At 39.1% G+C, this 20,756-nt stretch overlaps 1 protein-coding gene across 1 annotated transcript in view; it reads left to right on the plus strand.

Annotated features, from left to right (window-relative positions):
* Window positions 1–4,730, plus strand: part of LOC149806132 (gastric triacylglycerol lipase-like) — a 54,372-nt gene extending 49,642 nt beyond the window's left edge. The window contains exon 8 of the mRNA XM_089951023.1: window positions 673–4,730. Within this exon, the coding sequence (XP_089807149.1) occupies window positions 673–909 (237 nt within the window). The 3' untranslated portion in view covers window positions 910–4,730. The remainder of the gene's footprint in view (window positions 1–672) is intronic.
* Window positions 4,731–20,756: the final 16,026 nt, after the last annotated feature.

The raw sequence follows: 20,756 nt of genomic DNA on the forward strand, positions 1-20,756 counted from the left end.
CTAGGGAATATAGAATAGGCCCTACTGCATTTCGTCAGAGGCGGCTAATAAAGACAGGATCCGCCGTGGCAAAGTCCCGGACTTTCGACAGACGAAAAGATGCAGGTTCGAATCCTAACCCTGAATCGGCGAATATAAATCGGTCAATTTTGTTTAAATTTGCAATCGTTTTCCTATCATTTAGCATCGACTGGAATCATACACGGTTTGATGTATGCAATCGTTACCTCATCTGGCTTAGCATGAAAGGTTTGGACCCCGAAGATTTAGATTCTTCCCATAATACCTTGATAATTGTTTGCACACACTAATATGTGTAAGATTATTATTCGTGCATGGGGAATTACTAAATGCATGAAACATGTACCAAATACCTACAAAAATACAATTATAAACAAGAAATATCTGTTCTTAAGCAGCAGGTGCAATTCTGATATTTGGGAAGCACTGGCGTTACAAAGTCGCACGCGCTACAATAGCAAAATCTGGCCTGACCATGAATAGGCATTTATTTAAGAAACTCATGAAAATCTGAGTTCAATTTCTGCAAAGAAATCTAAACATACAAAGGGAAATCATGTATCTCTCTCTAAATGATAAGTATTGTGAGATTTGCTTTTTTTTCTTCTGTGTGTGCTACTTTTTTCTTTTTCACCTTTTTTTCTCCTGCAGACAGTTCCACCATTATATGACGTGAGAAAGATAGAAACACCGATAGCACTTTTCACGGGACCAGAAGATTGGTTGGCAGACCCTACTGACGTCAGCAAGCTCCGTCCCCTCTTGAAAAATGTCATATACGACAAGGACATTCCAGGATGGAACCACTTTGACTTCATTTGGGGAATGAACGCACCCCAGGCCTGTTACGATGACATCATTCATTTGATTAGACGAATACAACAATAAAGTATTTCAGATTGATGGAGTATTTAATAAAAGGACGTCATTTTTCAGAATGTTTGGTTCCTAGATGTTTTGCTGTATCAAGTTTTTAATTTATTTCATAAGTAGTTATGTAGATTGTAGCGTGTCACATGTTTAGTCATTTAATTAGTTTTGCACTGACGTTTTATGCTATTTCACTTACTCTATCGGATTCGTTTGAATCATTCATCTATGATATGTTAGCAATGAGACTAGAGATGCCAAAGCATAAAGATTAAATCGTTTGGTATCTTGATTTTCGTTGGTTTAAATGAAACATATTCATATTGGAAATTAACAATTACGTTTATAACAGACTATTAACTACAAGTTTCTAACAAGTTACTTTTTTAAAGCAACGCATTACGTTTGTATATAGGAACAATATAATTTTACTGAGTTATTTCTTGGGGGGGGGGGAGGGTGCGGGGAGAAAGAAGTCATTTTTGCCACATATTACACGAACGGTCACTAATATATGTAACCTCATTAAATGAGATAGTAAAATGTTAATCCTAAATCCCCTTATCATCTGTAATTGATTATATTCAGCCTTAGATGGCAAAAGGTGAAAATCAACTTCATCTTTGAGTTCCTGTCGGTAACTTCTCGTCAGACTCTTAATTTGTGACCAGTATATATTTAAGTTAAGTCCCTCTTGTTATTGTCCGTTAAGTGCATTCGCAATGCTAATATGACGCTATTTAGTTCGCATGTTGCGTACAGTGTAGTGAGTAATTATTCGGTTTGCATTTAAAACCCCGGAAAACCTGTTGATCCCACTGATGCTGATGCTTGTAGAAATGCAGCAGATATTCGCTGTGTGTCCATCTGTTTGCATATGTCCACACTCAAATTTCAAAGATACACACACTTGCACATAGTTATAACATCATAATACTAGAATATTATTTCAAGCAAACAAATGCTATATGTATATAAACTTTATCATTCTTTTCTCGTGCAGTTAGCATAACATAAGATAATTCGAACGCATGTCAATCTTTTTAAAATCAGATCTCCACTATCCTACGTGTATGGCAGTGGAGATCTGATTTCAATCAGAAAAGATAGCATGTTATAGCACTCACATATTTCATTATCATAGCTACACTCACGCTAGTGAAGACTAATGCAGAGTGTAAGTCATTGTCAAAAGTAATACCCACACCGAAATAGAGTATTTTTTAAATCTCACCTTTGTGTTGGAGCATTTTTGTTAAACCGCATCTTTGTGTTGTTTCTCTTTTTGGGGATAACTTAACTTACTTGGCCTTGTATAGCCAGGGTATTGTAATGATGTGCCGTAAAAGACACACACACACACACACACACACACACACACACACACACACACAGAGCCTGTTAGTGCCTTCCATGGATTTCATAAGGATGGTGTGTTAAGACTGATTACTGTTGGATCTCTTTTTTGATTATTTTTTGATTATCAGATGTTTAGGGCTGTTTAAAAATTCTTTTCTTTTCTAAAGACTGAATTCACGGCTTTGAGTACTTGTACAATAGTCGTATTAAAGTATAAAGGATCTTGACACAATTTTACCATTAGTTGTATTTTAGTATTAAGGATCTTGACGCAATTTTACCTTTAGTTGTATTTTAGTATTAAGGATCTTGACACAATTTTACCAATGTCGTATTTTAGTTCGACGGATCTTGAAGCAAGTTTACTAGTAATCGTATTTTAATATAAAGGATTGTAACACAATTATACTAATAGTCGAATATTAGCATAAAAGATCTTGACACAATTTTACCAGTAGTCGTATTTTAGTACAAAAGGATCTTGGCACAATTTTGCCGACAATATATTTGTATAAAAAGATCTTGAAAATATTTTAGTTGGGAGTCTACATAAATCTGTCGGAAAATTGTACATGGAAAGTTTTTGAATTGCCATTTTTGTACTTATTGTGCAGAGTTGAGTTGATCCGACTTGATGACTTGTCCCCCCCCCCCCCCGCCAAACATAAGTTACAACTGTTCAATATTTTTAAACGCCCCATTCATAAACCTTAAATTGCAAACATTACCACTATTTCTTTTTCTGAGCCCATTCGTAAAACCATAGCTTATCTACACTGTGTATCGTCTACCTGGCAACAAATTTCAGAAAATATCCGTTAAATGTAGTCCTACATGTTAGACCTGGACGATGATATTTACGTTTTTGGCGTGTATGTCTTACTGCCTAAATAACGGCGCTGTGTAGCGTGTTTTGATGTTGACTAACATCGTAACGGAATGCAAATTTTCAGGAATATTTCACACAACTGGCAGCCAATAACGACGCTTTTCTACAAACTAAAGTCATAATGTTTTAGTCCGACTTTGCTTACTCATGTCTTTTCTCTAATAAATTCAAATTCTCACAAAAGAAATGGACCTGTCGTCAAGTTTCGGTGGCCTACAGTTCAGTTGGCTGGAATGCGAAGGAAGCCGGATATGTCAAAATCGGGTTAAGTTTATGTCTACTTCTTTAACAAAACGAATAAAACATATATTGATATTGAAGAAAGTGTTTAGATAGCTTCGTTTCGTTCAAGATTCTCATCATCCTTTTAACCGATTTCGGTATTCCCGGCTTCCTTCACATTCCAGCCAACTGAAATGTAGGCCAACAGAACTTAAAAACATGTCCATTTGCTTTTGTAGGAATTGGAATTTAGTAGGACTAAAACATTATAACTTTAATTTGTAGAAAAGCGCCGATATGGGCTACCAAGTGTGTGAGATATTCCTGAAAATTTGACTTGTCGTTCCGATGTTAAACGACAACGGAACACGCTAAACAGCGCCTTTATTTAGGCAGTAAGACCTAGACGTCCAAAACATAAATATCAGCGTGGAGGTCTTATATGTTGGACTATCGTTAAACGCAACTGCAAATTTTAAAATTGTGTATATTGACATTACAGCCAATGATCTTTCCAAATCATGTTGTTTTAAGGAATAAACTTATAAGCAGACTATCAAATTGTGTTGCATTGTCCAATTAACCCTTTAACACATAATATAATCCAATGAATGGTCATTTGGATCTTGGTTCGTACAGTTCATAATCTTTTTAAAGTAAAGATTTCATAGGATACTTTTCCTGATGCATGATATGTTGTTTATCATTGCATACCTAGATATGAAAGTAGAAGGAAAATAAAGCTGCACTACGACCGCCAGGTTATGTTTCTTCATCTGGCAACTACCGGTGTCGTGTGTACTTTCATCAAAATGTATTCCATTTCACTCATTATTTTTCTAACATACATACTTAGTTTATACTTTGACATTTCCTCATATAAACTCGATGTAATTTTGGATGAATTCAAATAATTCAAGGACTTTTCAAATATAAAACCACTTTTAAAAAAATGTAAGAAGTTTTAAAGGCATCTCGAAAAAAAGATTTTTAAAGGTTGTACAAATCATGAGTAGTATAGTGGGGCTGTATACGGACAATGGAAAATCCAGTCAAAAAGGTCGTGGCGCTGTTTACGGACAAGATTTATACGGACAAAAGGTTGGGACTATATACGGACAAAAGGTTTGAATTTTATAGGGACAATAGGAATGAAACAGGTGAGGTAACGTCATAGTACTAGCCACTGGCAACAATGTTGCAAGGGGCTGACCTCAATCGGACCAAACAGCGGGGGGAAAAACCTAGAATGCTTGGCGGGGCGGGACTGGCGGGACATATACATATATAACACATACAACATACTACATATATTGATGAACATCAAACATATATATGGCAAAGAGAATAAATACCTTTTCGAGGCATATGAGTGGCCCTGAAAAGGGTTTGGTTTTCTTGTTCTAATTTCTTCTTTTCCTCCACCAACTTCTTATTTTCTGTCCTACATTCTTCTTCTTTTTCTTCTCCTCTTTCCCCTTCTCCTGTTTCTCGTCCTCTTTTTATTCTTTTTATCATTTTCTTCCTCTTTTTCAATTTTCTCATTCCAGGCTCTCATTTGTTTTCTGTCTTCTTCATCCTCATTTACTTTTTTCATCAGCTCTCTCAATTTTTCTTTCGTTTTATTTACGGTGTTAGTCTCCATTGTAGCACTGTGGATGGTATGAACACCATACTCCAACTTCTTTATAAAATCCTCCACTATTCCCAGGTCATCTATTGCCGTTGTAATATTTTCATGACGTCTATTTGGTTTGAAGCCATCTTCTTTGAGTATTCCGTGTAGAATGGCGCGAATGACGGACGTTTGACTTTATATTTGTCAAGCACGGACGTGAAGGAAACTGTTCCTTACACTCACTTCACATATTATCTACTATCCATACAAACATACGCTAACTCATACAAACACACACTCTAATATCCACACAGAAGGGAGGGAAACAGCAGCAGAGAGGGTGAACAGGCCTTTTGCTGGAACGTCATTTAAAAAAACAATAAGGCTTCCTACGTAAACGAAAAAAGGTAAAGGTCAGTAACGTCAAACCAAAGCTTCTAACTTACCGAGAGTTTCTCTAATTGGGTTAGGTTTTTTGTTACTTTATTTTTATCGTTAGTGTTTTTCTAAATTTGGATGTGCGTTCGTTTACCCCCAGAACGTTTCATTGAGGTCATACCCTCTCTGCTGCTATAACTATATGAGCAATTAAATCAGTCTCTCAACCAAATATTTTATCAAGACCTATACGATACCGTGATCGAGGACCATGCAATTTTATTGTTATAAATCTGTGTGGAGTAGATTGTGCTTTAGAAAAGATGTTTTTAAATCTGATTATGTCCATATGCACCAAGTCTGATGAATATTTCGCAGAGTATGTGTATCAACTCCGTTAAATACAACTAAAATATTGAAGTTATCTCTGATTACTTTATGTATTTGTGTATATCGCTGAGTAACATAAATCACATCAGTATTTTTATATCTGCCTCGAGAAAATATCCGAGCTGGATTTGATTGTTTGTCTAGCATCACATCGTCGTATACAAACTAAATTATTAATAAATCCATCAAGGTCATCTACAGATGGGGCTTCATAAATATCGGTGATAAAATTAATAATATCATTACCATCTTCGTCCAACAATTTAGCATTTTCATTGAAATCTTTAAGTACGTCATAACTTCTCTGATCATCAACTGACGGAGCTGCTAAATATAACGTGTCCCATTCAAGCCTTCTCATTATCAAATTAAGTAATAATTGCGTTTTACCAGACACAGATGGACCTATTATCATCATTCTGATGGAACTTGGTTATGCTGAAATATGTTTGACTGGCTCATGCTTTCGTGTCGTTGATAAATCAGTGACATCCATGTTGTACAAATATAATAAATAATATGAATCTATATTGTGTTCGATCTAGAGCATCCACCCCCACAAGTGGATTAACACCAATAATAACAAAAAAATAAAAAGCGTGCACTTACAGGTAAATGTGTAAAATGTGATACAAAAAATATAAATTTATCTCCGGACACAAAGAGTCTGGTGGTGATATCGCTGCTTCATTAGGAAAATTACCAAGTACTCCATGGGCTTAATACCCATGAGAAAAACATATTCCAGGATATAATTATTGTCGTCCTGGACCCCGACTTGATATCCGACTTGACGAGCGAGATCAACCAAAACCTGGTGAAACGCTATTGATAAAGCATGCCATATTCATGATGTAGCTTATAAAAGTAACGATCTGCAACAAAGGCATATTGCAGATGTGAAGCTGGTTCATGCATTAAATTCTATATAAAAAAAATCTTTCAAAGAATCATTAGCTAAATGGTTGATAAGTTCTGCGATGAAAGGTAAATTATTATTCGGAGCTGGTAGCTGGTAATTGATCAGCCGATTATTATAAAATAATGGAATTGATTTAGTATAGCCCAAGAGGATATTAGAGGGGTAGAGCGGTGATTAGTAAACTCGCCGATGCAGCAAATGTTACACGTTCTGTTACTGAAAAATGGTTAACACGACAGGCAATATGGCCAATTTATCTAACACCACCTAAAAAAACGTCAGCATGCACATTTTGATGTCTGGACACCTAATGAAGTTCATCAAGTAGATATTTTATTTTTACCACATGATACTATGCAAATTAGTAGACTTCAATCACGTACCTACAGATACGCGTTGACGGTCCTTGACGTTGCAAGTAGATATAATGAGGCAGAGCCGTTATCAACTAAAACAGCAATTGAAGTTTCTTCTGCTTTTTAACGAATTTATCAACGAGGACCCTTACGATGGCCACAGTTGCCTAAGGTTGATCCTGGTAAGTTTCTCTTGGAACAGTATCATCTCTGATAAAGAAACATAACGTCAAAATTAGATGAGGACATACCGCAATTCATTGTGATCAGACAATTCTTGAACGATTTAATCAAACACGTGCTGAACGATTATTTGGATATAAATATGTGAAGGAAATAATTCGGAAAGATACGAGATCTCGAGATTGGGTTGCAAGATTACCAAGTGTGATACATGCATTAAATAATGAAATTATTCGAACAACTGCAATGAAACCTATTAATGTGCTTACAAAAAAAAAACATATCCCAATACAACATGAATTTTCAAAACAACCAGTATTAGGTAATGTGACTGTAATATATTTATATGAACCCGGTGAACTTGAAGGTGGTAAGAAAAGAGAGACTGATCCTATTTGGAGTATTACGACACATACAATTTCTAGCGTGGTAAGATCCACGGGTGGACATTCAATATACAGACTAGATTCAACTGCTCCTCAACGTGGATTTGTGCGTCAACAATTACAAGTAATTCCCGAAGACACACAATTACCACCGCATTCGAGGATGAGTCAACAATGGATGGTCAGACTGGAGGCTGCTTCGCGTTATATAGTTCAAGCGCGGACGCGATAGATAACATCCCTGCGGTTTTTTTGTTGGGTCGGAACGCTATGATTATTGATTTTAGGGTAAGGGCTAGAGAAGTCAAAGAGCATGTATCATGATAAAAATTGAAAACAAACGACATACACATTTTTTCAAAACAACATTTTTATTCAAATAGCTAACAACCAACAATTAACCATAAAACACTTTTTTTTCTTCAAACAAACATGTTTCAGATAACAAACTAGTTTTGACAAGGTTGACAACTTTTTTAAGTTATGCTTGACTTCCACTGATGGAAGTCATTGGGTCATTATGTACACTACGTTTCCTAGCTAAAGACAAGATATAGCCATAATAGTCACAAAACCATCTATCTGCTTTGTCGTCGTTTCTAGAAGAGTGACGATCAAAATAAGTCACTAAATGTTCTAAAGAATATCCAAAGGGTTCCTGGGAGATGACTGTCGTCCGTGTTGATGACATAAGCGTGATGGTTTTGAGGTTTGCGATGAGGCAGTTCATCTTTAGCACACATCTTTAGCATTCCAAGAAGCAGTGTACCAACTGTTGTTCAAAAGGTAATAAAGTTCACAGGTATATATTTTTGTGTTGTTTTGTTTTTCTTTTTTCTCTTCACAGTAATAAGTCATCAATTCAATATGAACTTTTTGCTTTGAAAATCTGACAAGTAACCATTTCTCCGCTTCGTCTTCGCACTTTGAACCAAGAGAGTGAGCCAAGAGAGTTTCGATGTGATGGATTCCTAGAGCATTCTATGGAGGAGAGGAATGATCACGCAAGTCTTTATACCACTGATGCAATACAGCATCTTCTGAGATGAGACTCCAAGCTTCGTCCAGATACTTGTCCTATTTTTCTTCTTGACTCAGCAGCATACATTTATCGTGTTGAATTTGACTCGGATGATCGTTTTGACATCCAAAGCAATCTTTCTTGATCAGTTCCGTAATTTTTTCTGCCAGGTATGTGGCAAAACAGGAGACTAAATGTTGTTCTTGTTGTGACCATCTGGAATTCATCACTATGTCCTCTTCGTCTTTGGGTTATACTTCCACAGCATCCTCCCATTCCATTTCCATAGATTTTCCACCATTCAAAGAGGGATTACAGTCTTCCATAAATTCTAATAGTCTAGAATGACTTCTCAGAAAATATTGATTTCTATCGTATTATCGAATTCGGCATACAGGAGGACGTTCACCGTCTCGGGTAGTTGTTCACCAAACCGAAGTTCCACACGAATCTGGCCGGATTTTATAGGGTGGAAATGTTCCTCGTCGCTACCTTGTTCTGGAGTGAAAACAAAAGCGCACAAAGGGTAACCTCCATCATATTCTTTGTACGTATTACCGTGACTACCGTTGGTCCCTTGCAGTCCCGTGGCTTCGTACAGGGACAAGTACGATCTCAAGTAATTCTTCTTGGTAATGTCAGGTTCGAAGGGTCTGGGAGACATGGTCTTGTCATCTCGACTGACTTTGATTTTGGACACGTCGAAATCCTGAAAGTTAAAGGATTTTTATTGTGGGCTCTGTTGAAAGCTGAATTCTCGACGATACCAATGAGTAAACGTTTGGATAACTGTCCTTGGAACAGATGATCTTCGATCATGGATCGCTTTCCTCTGGGAATGGGGAAGGTTTTCACTTCCACACGTTGATTAGGATACCTGGCGGTTGTTCTGCTCAAAGTGTGACTGATGTTGTTTCCCACTTTTGTTAACACTTCCTTGCGTCGCACGTACAGTCTGGCTTCTTCGATGATGCTTTTGTAATCGGCAGCATCAGCCAATAAAGAGAAAGCAGAACTGCTTCTAATCAGTTTCAAGCGGACATCCACGCCATTCAGCAAATTCTTCTCTTGTAACCATATGTCCAAATGCAAACGATCCATTAGTTCTAAAATCTGTCCATCTTTGATTTTATTTCCTCGTTCATGAAATCTATCGTCATCCGATATTGTGTCGAACTTGTCCTTGTCATCTGGTTCCCATAGCACGCAGGCATCTAGATGAGTGTCCTTAGCGTATGGTCCGTACGTCAAGAGATTTTCCAGGTAGGCTCGGTAAGGGTAAGTATCCATACCGCTACTAACCAATTTTTTTTATTCCAATACAAATCAACCCCTCTGAATAAGGAATGCATTAAATTGTTGACGGGAGCTACTTTCTCATCGCTGTCCATAGAACCTTCTTATCTAGGGTTTTGACTTTCAGGTACAAGTAACTGCCATTCAGATCGATGTAATCTTCGGGCTGTCCTTATGGGCACTGAGGCTGACAAAGATGAGACGGGATGAACTTCAACCCATTGGGATTCTTGCATCGTCGTCATAGTGGGTGGCATGGCAAACAGATCCAGTTCTGACTTGGAACAAGCGCAAGACACCCAGAGCATTTTCTTTCTGTCTGTGTGTTATTTAATAATCAAAAACGTCTAAGTCTCAGACGGTTCATCTTTACTTGGTCTTTCTAGCTCTGGGAGTCTGAAGTCCTTTGGAAGGGTGTCTTCGTCCACTCTTTCTGCCTTGACCTTGCTGTGGTGTCAGGGAAGCAAAAATGCCTGACTCGGCAGCATCCGTGGTATTTATAGGAGTTTCTTGTCGGCCCAAAATGCTTTTGCCCGTTTGAAGCAAGACATTTTTTTTTTGGTCTGCTCTCAACAAAGCTTCTTTAGGGTTTTGATTGTCGATGATGACATTTTGGAGAAATTCTTTGCCGTGCGTCAATGCGGAATCAATCAAAGCGTGCAATCATCGTGTCACCATCGGTTTCAAAACCGGGTCTACTGAACGAAAGGCTGATTTCAACATCTCTTTAATTTGAATTCGTTGAAGTGTGTCTACCTTGTAGTAAAAAGAAGCAGTTACAACAAACCAATCCTTCTCGCCCACGTCCAGTTTAACAATGTCTTACCAATGGAACATTTTCATCTGAATCAGTCGTCTTTTAGTATTCAGATACCAGTGGTTTAAACATCGGTGACGTGACGGATGTAGTTGTTCTTTGCGCTTCACTTGAATTTTGACCAGCTCTCTGTAAATGCGTTCTCTCAACTCCACAGGCAAACCAAGAATATTCTCTTGTAAACTATCCATTCAGTGTCCTCCAAGAATCATGAACCGCTGGGTCGTGGCCAATAGCCTCGTTTAAATTTGTGTCTGAAGTGGTGTCCTCCCATAGTCAGTCTTCGTTTCCTTTGGAAAAGAGAATAGTTTAAAAATCAAGAAATGATTTTGAGTTTGCATTTCACTTGTATTTGGACCAACTCTCGGTAAATGCGTTCTCTCAACTCCACTGGCAAACCATAAATGATCTCTTGTAAAGTATCCATCCAGATATTACTGAGGTCGTCCCACTAATGGTAGCATGTTCCAGGTAAGTCAAATCATTCTGCTCCCACTCGTGAAGTGACACATCGCAACTGAAACACTTGACTTTATCGCCTTTGACCAAGTAGAAAAATCCGGTTCTATCTAATTCGGGGTAGATCCTCCCAGATATTTAGGCCATTTTCCTATGACGGTTTGGAATCGACTTTCAAACTTGCAGTATTCAGGTAAACGTACATGAACGAATATTCCTCTTTCACAGGCTCATGTCGACGAGGGTAGGATGAAATCCAAAGGAGTTTACTTAGGGCTGGATGACAGGAGTACAGTGACAGCTGTATGGTTTCACGTGGAGGATGACATTGAACATGAAAACCAGTAAAGTGATAAGGTGTTCTGCAACGAGTGGCATCGCTTTCGAATCCGCCAGGTTTGACATGCACATCAGAACTTTCCATGGTAGGTGTAGTGGAAGTAGTAGTCATAGCAATTTTCCCATAATGTGATACAGAATGGCTGAGGTCATAATGTACGGCATCGTTCTCATCGCAATTCACTTGAGAATCATGGAAGTTGAACAATCTCGTTTAAAAGGATTCATCTTTCTCGTTTGCTCTTTAGAGTTACAGTAAACTATTGGTCTTTGACGTTGTCCCTTTTTATATGCTGACCAATATCGACGTGTCCGTACGGCAAAGTGAAGTGGTTGGGAAGTCGCAGTCGCTTCTTGTACACGATTTGATAATTTTTTCCAAAGGTCGACTGACGATTTGGTTTTGGGGTAAACGTACAATCTTGTGCGGTTCGTAGGTGGTCACTTTAACGTTTCCATCCTGTCTAGACTGCAAAGCTTCTTTTAGTACGCCAAAGTTCATTACTCGACTGGTGCGATAATTGAGAGTCAATCCTTTCACTTTACACTCCGTATGCACTTCTTGATTGTCACGGTATTCATAGCCGTACCTTTTAGGACCTCCAATAGCAAAACTTAGAATATTGTCGTCGGGATGTTCGTCCGTCCAGGATCCTAAACGATCTCCGTCGATGTCAAGGTGACGTTGACCCTGGCGATCGATGTAGATGCAACTGTCCGTGTCAAAGTACGGGACGCGATAACCTAATAGTTCTAAAGCTTCGTACAATTTTAAGCGAGCATGGGTTGTCGCGTAGGCCGCAATGACGACATTTCCAAATTCGTCGGCTTCTACAAAGTCCAGTTCTTCTTCGTAATTAACCCCTCACCAACGACGTCCACGTGTTTTATGTATTTGGTTTTAGTCGTTAATCATCTGGAAGTAACGGGAAGGTTCTGTCAAATACTGTCTTGGCTAAACACGGTCGTTGTGCCATTTTGCCCCACAAGCAATTTAACATCACTTTGGCAAACGATCGCCTTTCTTCGTTTTTCTCCACGTGGTCTAAAGTGATGGCTTCCTGCTCCCAGTATTTCTCTTTGAATTTCTTTTGGTCGTCAGGAGTGTGGCACCAGGAAGGATAGTTGCTGAATTTCTTGCTTCAGTTTCAAAAAGGCATCCATGTAGTGTCCGAAAATGCCTTTCTGAGTCTCGTCGCCCTTGTATTTTTCTGTCTTGGGAAAGTGGTAAATTTCATACACTTCTAACAGTTGGTATCCCAGGTCCAGAGCTTTGAATAATTCCACGCTGACCCACGTTCCTGTCAAGGTGCGTTAATCATGTGTGTGCTGACAAGGTCGGTCTTGGTTGCACGTTTCGACACAAGGGAAACATTAGTTTTCCTTGGCAATGGTGAGCTAGAACGGGATGGTACAGTAACAAGTCGGTGCGAGGCAAGACTTTGCACTTGATAAAATCCTTCGTACTGTCGAATGTTATCCAGGTCGATGTGTTCAGTCAGCAATTGAGGGTGCCTTGCGGTAAAGCGATACTATTTGCACACGTAAGGATACAGCGAACACATATACAATTATTTGATTTCTTATCCTTTCTCCTCGTCGGTTTGGTACAGCAAACATGTGGCATTCTTCCGCATTCCGTACAAAACTGCCCATCTGGTTCAGTAGCACCACCAACTTGTAACTTTCCATTACGCGTTTAAACTCGGGATCGGTTTTCAAACGGTGATCGTACTCGTGTTCCCACATTTCCACTACTGCAACTTGGCATCCTTGCTGCTAAAACTTCAAGCGTCGCTGACAAGTGGTCTGGTAAAAGTCTTCCATGGTCTGTTGTAAAAACTGATTTTTAGTGTCACGTTTTGAATAACAGACGGGACATCCCATGAAATAAGCAACATTTAAACACGTACATGAATAGTTGGCGGTACACTAAGGAACGTGCTTTGGCGATTGTGCAGCCATCTTTCAAAGGATCGACCTCTCTGTGTTCTATGAACAGTTCTCGAAATTTTCCACAGCAAGGCCGTAAAATGTCCACGTCGGAACCACAATACTTTAACATTTGTCCCTGAAAGTCGAAGGAGTCCGAGGCGTGAGTGTGGTACCAAGCGTAGAAAGCTTCTCGTTGTTCGGTACGCATGTTGTCGGGGTCGTAGTAGTGAGCCACAGGCAAATGGGGTAGAACGGCGTGTTGATTAGCTTCGGTATTGAAAAAGTGCGGAAATAGCTTTTGGTCATTTCTGTCATAATCATTCCAAACGTTTTAGGCAGTCGACTCAAAGGGATAGACAATTAACTCATCGAATCTTTAAACTGCACTTGTCCCACTTGCAGGTAGACGAGTTTGGCTCCGTTCAAAATCACTTAGCGACGTTCGGTACTTGTGCCGTATAGTTTCTCAAAAGAAACTGTCCATCGAATCCAGAGAAATTGTGAGCCATCGCCGTGGCATGGCAATGGCAATCTCCGTAACGTTCGATGTCCTCTTGTCTCCACGTCTCGTCGATGGGGTCTAAGATCCATTTGGTGAAATGGGCTAGCGTGTTCGGTCCCCGAAGGATTTTTTCACGTCCTCCAGTAATCTTGCTGCATTGAGGTCAATGACTAAAAATAGGTTCTTGAATGCACTTCTCGCACGCTCGATGAGCCACGCAGAAATTAGGAAAGTGAATGCCAGTCTCCTGCATGCATTTGAAATCGAAAAGGATGAAATTGCCTTTCTTCTGGTCATCTTCTTCCTCTTGATGTTTGGAATGTCCTTTTTGAATGTAGCATTCCTGTTCCAAGTCCACGATTTGGTGACAAATGTGACATCGTTTCTTTCCTGAACATACGTGTGCCTTGGCATTATTGGAACGTATGCCTTGTTCACAAGTAGGGCACAATTTCAGGAGTTGGCAAGCACTTTTCTGCTCTGAATCTTGCGTCTTCAGATGTTGCTAACAGGTAGGTCTGACAAAAGTGCGCTGACAAGTTGGGCAATGCGCGCGTTGTTGTCCTTCGTCAAGACAGGGTTAAGAGACCACACATCCCTCACATTTCGATCCACAAAGCTCGTGTTGCTCTCGATTGTTATAGCTATAGTCACATTCTCACAGTAATAACTAGCCCTGGAATGGGGCGAAACTGGTGATAGCATCAAAATGTTCATCGTGACGATAGACGTGAATGTTTTTTCCGTCTTTGAAATCTTTTCTTCGAAACAACAGAGGTCCGCGCACTTCTTAATGTATTTTGATGGTGTAGCGTGGACCCAAGACATCTTGCAATTTTTGCATTTCAGGAATGCTACAGGGTGTGTCTTTCGATAGCCCTGTTTGCTGAAACAGAAGCTCTGCTTCTCTTCGTTGTTTTGGCTTGGTTCAATTTTTGAATAGTTTGCCAAACTCTTTTCCATTCTACCGTGTCATTCTTGTCATTACGTTCGTCCCACCACGATGTCACGGGTTAAACACGTCTTGAGGGTTGTTAATTCGGACAAAGCTACGAAGGTCGTCCACCAATAACACCATTTTGCGTCCTGACCTTTGGGTTAGAGAAACGTGGGTCATGAACAGTGTCACTTTTCCATATGTGATGTTTAAGTTCTTGTTGGATTATTGCTCGTGTTTAATCTTGTCGATAACTTTTGAAGGTGTCAATTCTGCCAGGCTGCTAAACTCAATTCAATGGGGGACTTCAAAACTATCGTGATGAATGGAAAGTCTCGAGCGATCGTCTTCTTTGGCTTCATATTGCCGTTTCAGTGTGGTTAATAAAGAATCCCACACATCAGTGATGAACCCCTCTTCTTTCTCCAACGGTATTTCGGACTTGAAATATTTAAACTTCAACGTGTACGTGTAAGCTGGAGTTATATATTTATTAGAGGAGCACTTTTCCGTCTCTTGAATGTGATAGTACTTTTGAGTTGGTAAACTTTGGTTGGGTGTAGACTCTGGTTGTGGATTCTGGCTCACTCATGTCATCTTCAAAATCGCTGGCATGAACATGAGCCAAGACTTCAGCTGCTGTGCCTCTTACTTTCTTCTTCTTTCTCCACAAAACGATGCGATCGTTTCATCTTTAGTGCAAAAAATGACATTTTCAACGCCATGGGTCCCTATATCCATGTCAGAACAGCGTCTTCCCTCCTAGTATTCATTTCACTCTCAAACGGACCAGAGCGATGGTTGAGCCAAGGGAAATCGAACTTCCGACCAGAGCTTTGCGAGGTGTCATAAGAAAATTTTCTTCAGACAAGCCGACAAGACTACCCACCCTCCTTTCCAGATAAAAGTCCAGATAATTTCTATATCTGTAAGAACAAAAGGTACTGGGCTACAGAGTGTCCAGACCTTTAAAAAAGCAAGACAGGTGTCAGAAGAGACAAAAGTCAAGATACCTGTTATCATTGTGAAGAGAAAGGACATTGGTCTTCAGAATGCTCTACTAAAAAACAACAGGAACAAGAGGAAGAGAGAGGATCAGAGCAGGAAGAAGAGGTATCCTCCCAAAAGTTAGAACCCAGACATGTTCCGAAAGAGAAAAGAGGGCGAGGTGAAAGTGAGAAAGAGAAACCTGTGAAAGTGAAGAAATTCAACAAAAAAATAGTAATAATAAAACAGTGAAGAAAGACACAGAAGAGGTCAAGGAACTTTTTAAAGTGTTGTGTTGTGAACTGGATTGTAAGATTTGTACCAGAATAGACCAGACAGAAAATTAAGTGTCTCTTAGTTTTGATTTTTTAGAATATGAACCTATGAGCTTTTATTGGCAAAATTAATGCCATCTCCTTTTGAGAGAAGTGGGTGGTCCTGAAATAGACCATTGGGTGTTTGTTTAAAAAAAAAACCTGAGGAACGGGATTTAATCCACTTTAACTGCCTTAAGCCTTTGCCATGGCCTACTTCTGGACTTGCTCCTGTTGACAATTTGGTAGAAATCACTAGGTTTTTGTATATCAGGTGTAGCAGGTGTGTTGATGGGGTTGGACTCTTTGGCCCGGGAAGGTCTTTTTCTCTTGGGTCTTATTAAAGAAGTCCGATACATTTCTTTCAGACTCCTTAACTCTGCCAAAAATGTCTAGAGTACCGTCACCGTTTGACTTTCACTGTCCTCTTCTCCTTGACCATGTTTCTTCTTCTTGCTGTTGAAAGAGAAAAGCTTGTTCTGCATCTTTCTGCTGCTGTAACAATTTCTCCAATTCTTCTTTCTGTCTGTTTAAAATCCTTGATGTGTGGTAAACAAGAAGGTGCGAAGGTGCTAGTACTGAAATAAATTCTTGCGAAGAAGAGAGATAATCCACTAAATTCCAATTAAAATAGGTCTCTTCTTGAAGTAGGACTGTGTTGACTTTGGTAGCCGCTGCTATGCCATCGCTTCTCGTCTCCATGGCTGGTGCACCCCAATTCGTCTTCTTAGGTTCCATCTTGCTTGAAAAAATGGTCGCATTGATTTACTGTGCACAGACGCTAGCACATCTATATAGGGAACGTGACATCACAGACACCTCTCCTTGGACTGGAAGACTAGACTCTGCACTGGGACTAAATTTTAATGTGTGTTAGGGTTGGTGAAAAACTGTTTTGATGAGCTCTTCCGCTATGAATAACCGCAGTTCACTACATTCCCTTCACCTGTTCTTGTCACAAGATGTGCACAAACGCTTAATCATCTACTCTCATATCATTGATGCTGTTCCATACAGACTTAAAAGTACCCATGTACGTCAGATCATCATGGACGATGATCCGGATCAATGATACAAACACTGGGAAAAGAAAAATCAAGGCCATCTGAAGAGTCATCATCTATGGTCCAGAAGTCAGATAATAGAAGAAAACCCATGCAATACCCTCTGTTAACAAACTGAAAGGCCCTTATCAGGGCCACTCGTATACCTCAAAAAGATATTTATTCTCTTTGCCATATGTGTTTGATGTTCAAGATTCTATGTCTGTATGTTGTGTTATAGATGTCCCATGTCCCGCTAGTCCCTGCATTCTTGGTTTTTTCCCCGCTGTTTGGTCCGATTGAGGTCAGCCACTTGCAACATTGTTGCCAATTGCCAGTACCATGACATCACAGAACCTGTTTCATTCCTATTGTCCCTATACTGTTCTAACCTTTTGTCCATATACAGCCCAACAACCTTTTTGACTGGACTTTCCATTGTCCAAATACAGCCCCAACATGCTACTCATTTGGATGGTAGAATCCATATTACTATAAAGTATTCACTAGCAATCTACTAATCACAAATCACTGCCTTATTCAAGTGATTTGTATTTACAATAAAGCATTCAAGTTCAAAGTGAACAGAATTCCAAGATAAAAGATGGGGTCTGCAATTGAAATGTGATCCAAGTACATGATCATGCTATCACCCTGATGAGTTCAAAAGAGGGGTTCATGGTCTGAACAAGCATTAATCGGATGATTTACTGGTAAAAAAGGGTTCAGTGTTCCGAAGGTTCAATGGTTTAAGGTGTGTAGTCTAGACCGATAAAAACTCCTTCCAAACCAATCAACACTATTTCAAATACCTATGGACCAATGAAATTTCTTTCGATGTTCCGAACGCTAAATGAACCTTTGATCTATCGTCCCCATATATTCATCAAACATGGATACTTTTCTAAAATGCTTGGAAAATGGATCTCTTGTATAATTGATAATTCAGATTGAACCTTCCGCCTGTAAAAAGACTTCAGGTGAAAACTGCATCTAGATATAACTATCCATCAACAAGTAGTGATACATTTTCAAGATGGCAGCAATGGTTGCCACATTTGACGTCAGATCTGCATCATTTTCATTTAGAACCAACTCAACATTCTTGAAAAAACTCCACATCGATATGAACATCACTCTCCAGGAGTTACAGTAACAAAATCTGCAAGATCGCTGCCCTGTCACCAATAATTTCATTATCGCAAGGCTGTCTTTCTGTTTTAACTTTGGTTGGGATTCATGAACACTAGGTCCCTGGTCAACCTTGATCAGTGATATCGACTGTTTTACCCCAAAATTGTTTCTTTCTGTACACCCCCCTCCAAGTGTAGAGTCATCCATCCTGGTCTGTTGTTGGGTTTAATGCCTTTTTTCAGCATAAGATAGGCAGCCTCTATAAATGGTGGAGGAAGAACCCGGGAAAACCCAGAAGCTACTGGCAAGCATTCTCACATACCCACATTGGCAGAATCTGAGACTCGAACTCATGCAGAGGTGAGAAGGCAGTGATCAGTTAACAGCGAGTGCTTTAGACCCCTGGTCCTGGTCTGTGATGTGTAACTGATGCTTTTGTGCACAAGCTATTTTTCTTTTTTCAGTTGTTGATCCTTACCATAGGCCTCAAAATCAAAAGGATTCTGCCTTACCTCCAGTCCAGAAAGCTTGGCCCAATTATATGATGTAAACCCAATGTTATTCTGCAGCAACAGTTGTTGTCTTAGAATTTAGTGCCTGAGACTTTCAGGCCCAAAATCAATAGTTTTTCTCCTAATCCAGAGTGCAAGTCATCCGAAGTTTGGTAACAATATATGAGATTTGTTTACACCACTCAATGGTGGGTGGTGGCAGTAATTTGTTTCAATGTACATCAGACGCAATATGCAAGTTTCATGACAAACCACCACAAGCTGGGCTAACAAGATCTTGTTTTACAATAGATCAAAAGATAAAAATTGCAACAACCCAATCACAACTCTCAACGGGGCCACCTCTCCACTGCCCAATTTTTTCTCCAGGGATCCAAGACCAATCCATTTCTCTCTACTTTTAATTTTTTAACTGCTTAATCACTGATACTCACTATTACTACAGATGAGGAACATTTCTTGCAAATTTACAAAAAGCATCAAGTCAAGAGTAAGATCATTTATATCATTCCCATTAATACTATATCCTATATGTGGACATTAGAATAAAGAAGTCATTGAACAATGTTCACTTTATTCAGTCTACATTACAGAGTTATTAAATAAAGTCCAAAATAGAGTGAATTTTGCAGTTCATGTAAATTGTCATCAAGCTGTTTTTCAAGAGCTTTCAAGTTTAGCAATTTTGTCCTCAAAACTATTTCAATGCATTGTCATCAGCAGCTGTCATTGTCTCAACCTCTTTCAGTACCCGTCTTTCTTCTTCACCCACTCCCTAATAACAAAATAGTAACGTTTTTTTTCTACATTATCACTTATTTAATGATAGCGTATTGATATTGTAAACTACTTTATACTAGATACACTGATATTTATCTCAGCTTAGCTGTATAATATTAGATTTATAGTGTACTTTGCAATTGTTGGCCGTCTGTTTCACTCAATCTAAAAACAGAATCAGATCAAACTAATTTCAAACGTAAGACAATATACAGTTTCTATTTTAAAACCTGATACCTTTTGATCACTGACATGCCTCTTTCGTCAAACACAATTTCATAATGAAGGCTTCATGTTTTGCTGTATCGGCTTTTTTCTTCCAGCTGCATGTGATCATATAGTACTCTCACTGCATGCAGATCAATATCCTTCTGGCATAATCTGCATTTTGCAAAGCTCTTCAAAAAATCTCATGATCCAAAATTTAAATGTTTCTTTGTCTAGCAACCTAAGTGGGAATCAGCAGCCAGTCATTACAAAGATTACAAACGATTCACATTTAAACTGCGGCTACATCCAAGCTTCATACCATCAGAAGTACAAAAGGCTTTTCATGGTACCCAGACAATATACTTTGAACTTTCCAGGCCTTGAGAAACAAATTCATGTCTTCAACGTTTTTCAAAGTCTCTTATGGACCTTATAGTACAATATTATGTCATTGCTTTTGACACCGATCTGAACACCATGGTTACTAAAATTATTTACCTGGTCTCACACATCAAGATAGAACATGCAGTTCGTTAACATTTATGATTTGCATAGTTCAACTATTAATCATATATCCATAAACTGATTAAAATCAACCATTATGTGTTTGTATTGTGTTCACATGCCAGTACAACTGATGTTTGATCTTGAAATCAACGACACAGCTCCAGCCCACCCCCACAGGCCTTTGGGGTGGGGCTATATAGCACCCAAGAAGCCACTGGGATCAACATGGTTTGATTTGATTCCAACAATTTCTACATAGGGTTAATGATTCTTCCTCGACCAAATATACTGGCTGCCATGTATAGCTTGTTTTGTGCCGAGAAATGGCGCTACCCCCTCTCAACAGATAAAGAAACAGATTTTCATGGT

The sequence above is a fragment of the Sinohyriopsis cumingii genome, chromosome 2 (assembly GCF_028554795.1).
Source record: "Sinohyriopsis cumingii isolate HCF-2022 chromosome 2, ASM2855479v2, whole genome shotgun sequence".
Taxonomy (NCBI): domain Eukaryota; kingdom Metazoa; phylum Mollusca; class Bivalvia; order Unionida; family Unionidae; genus Sinohyriopsis; species Sinohyriopsis cumingii.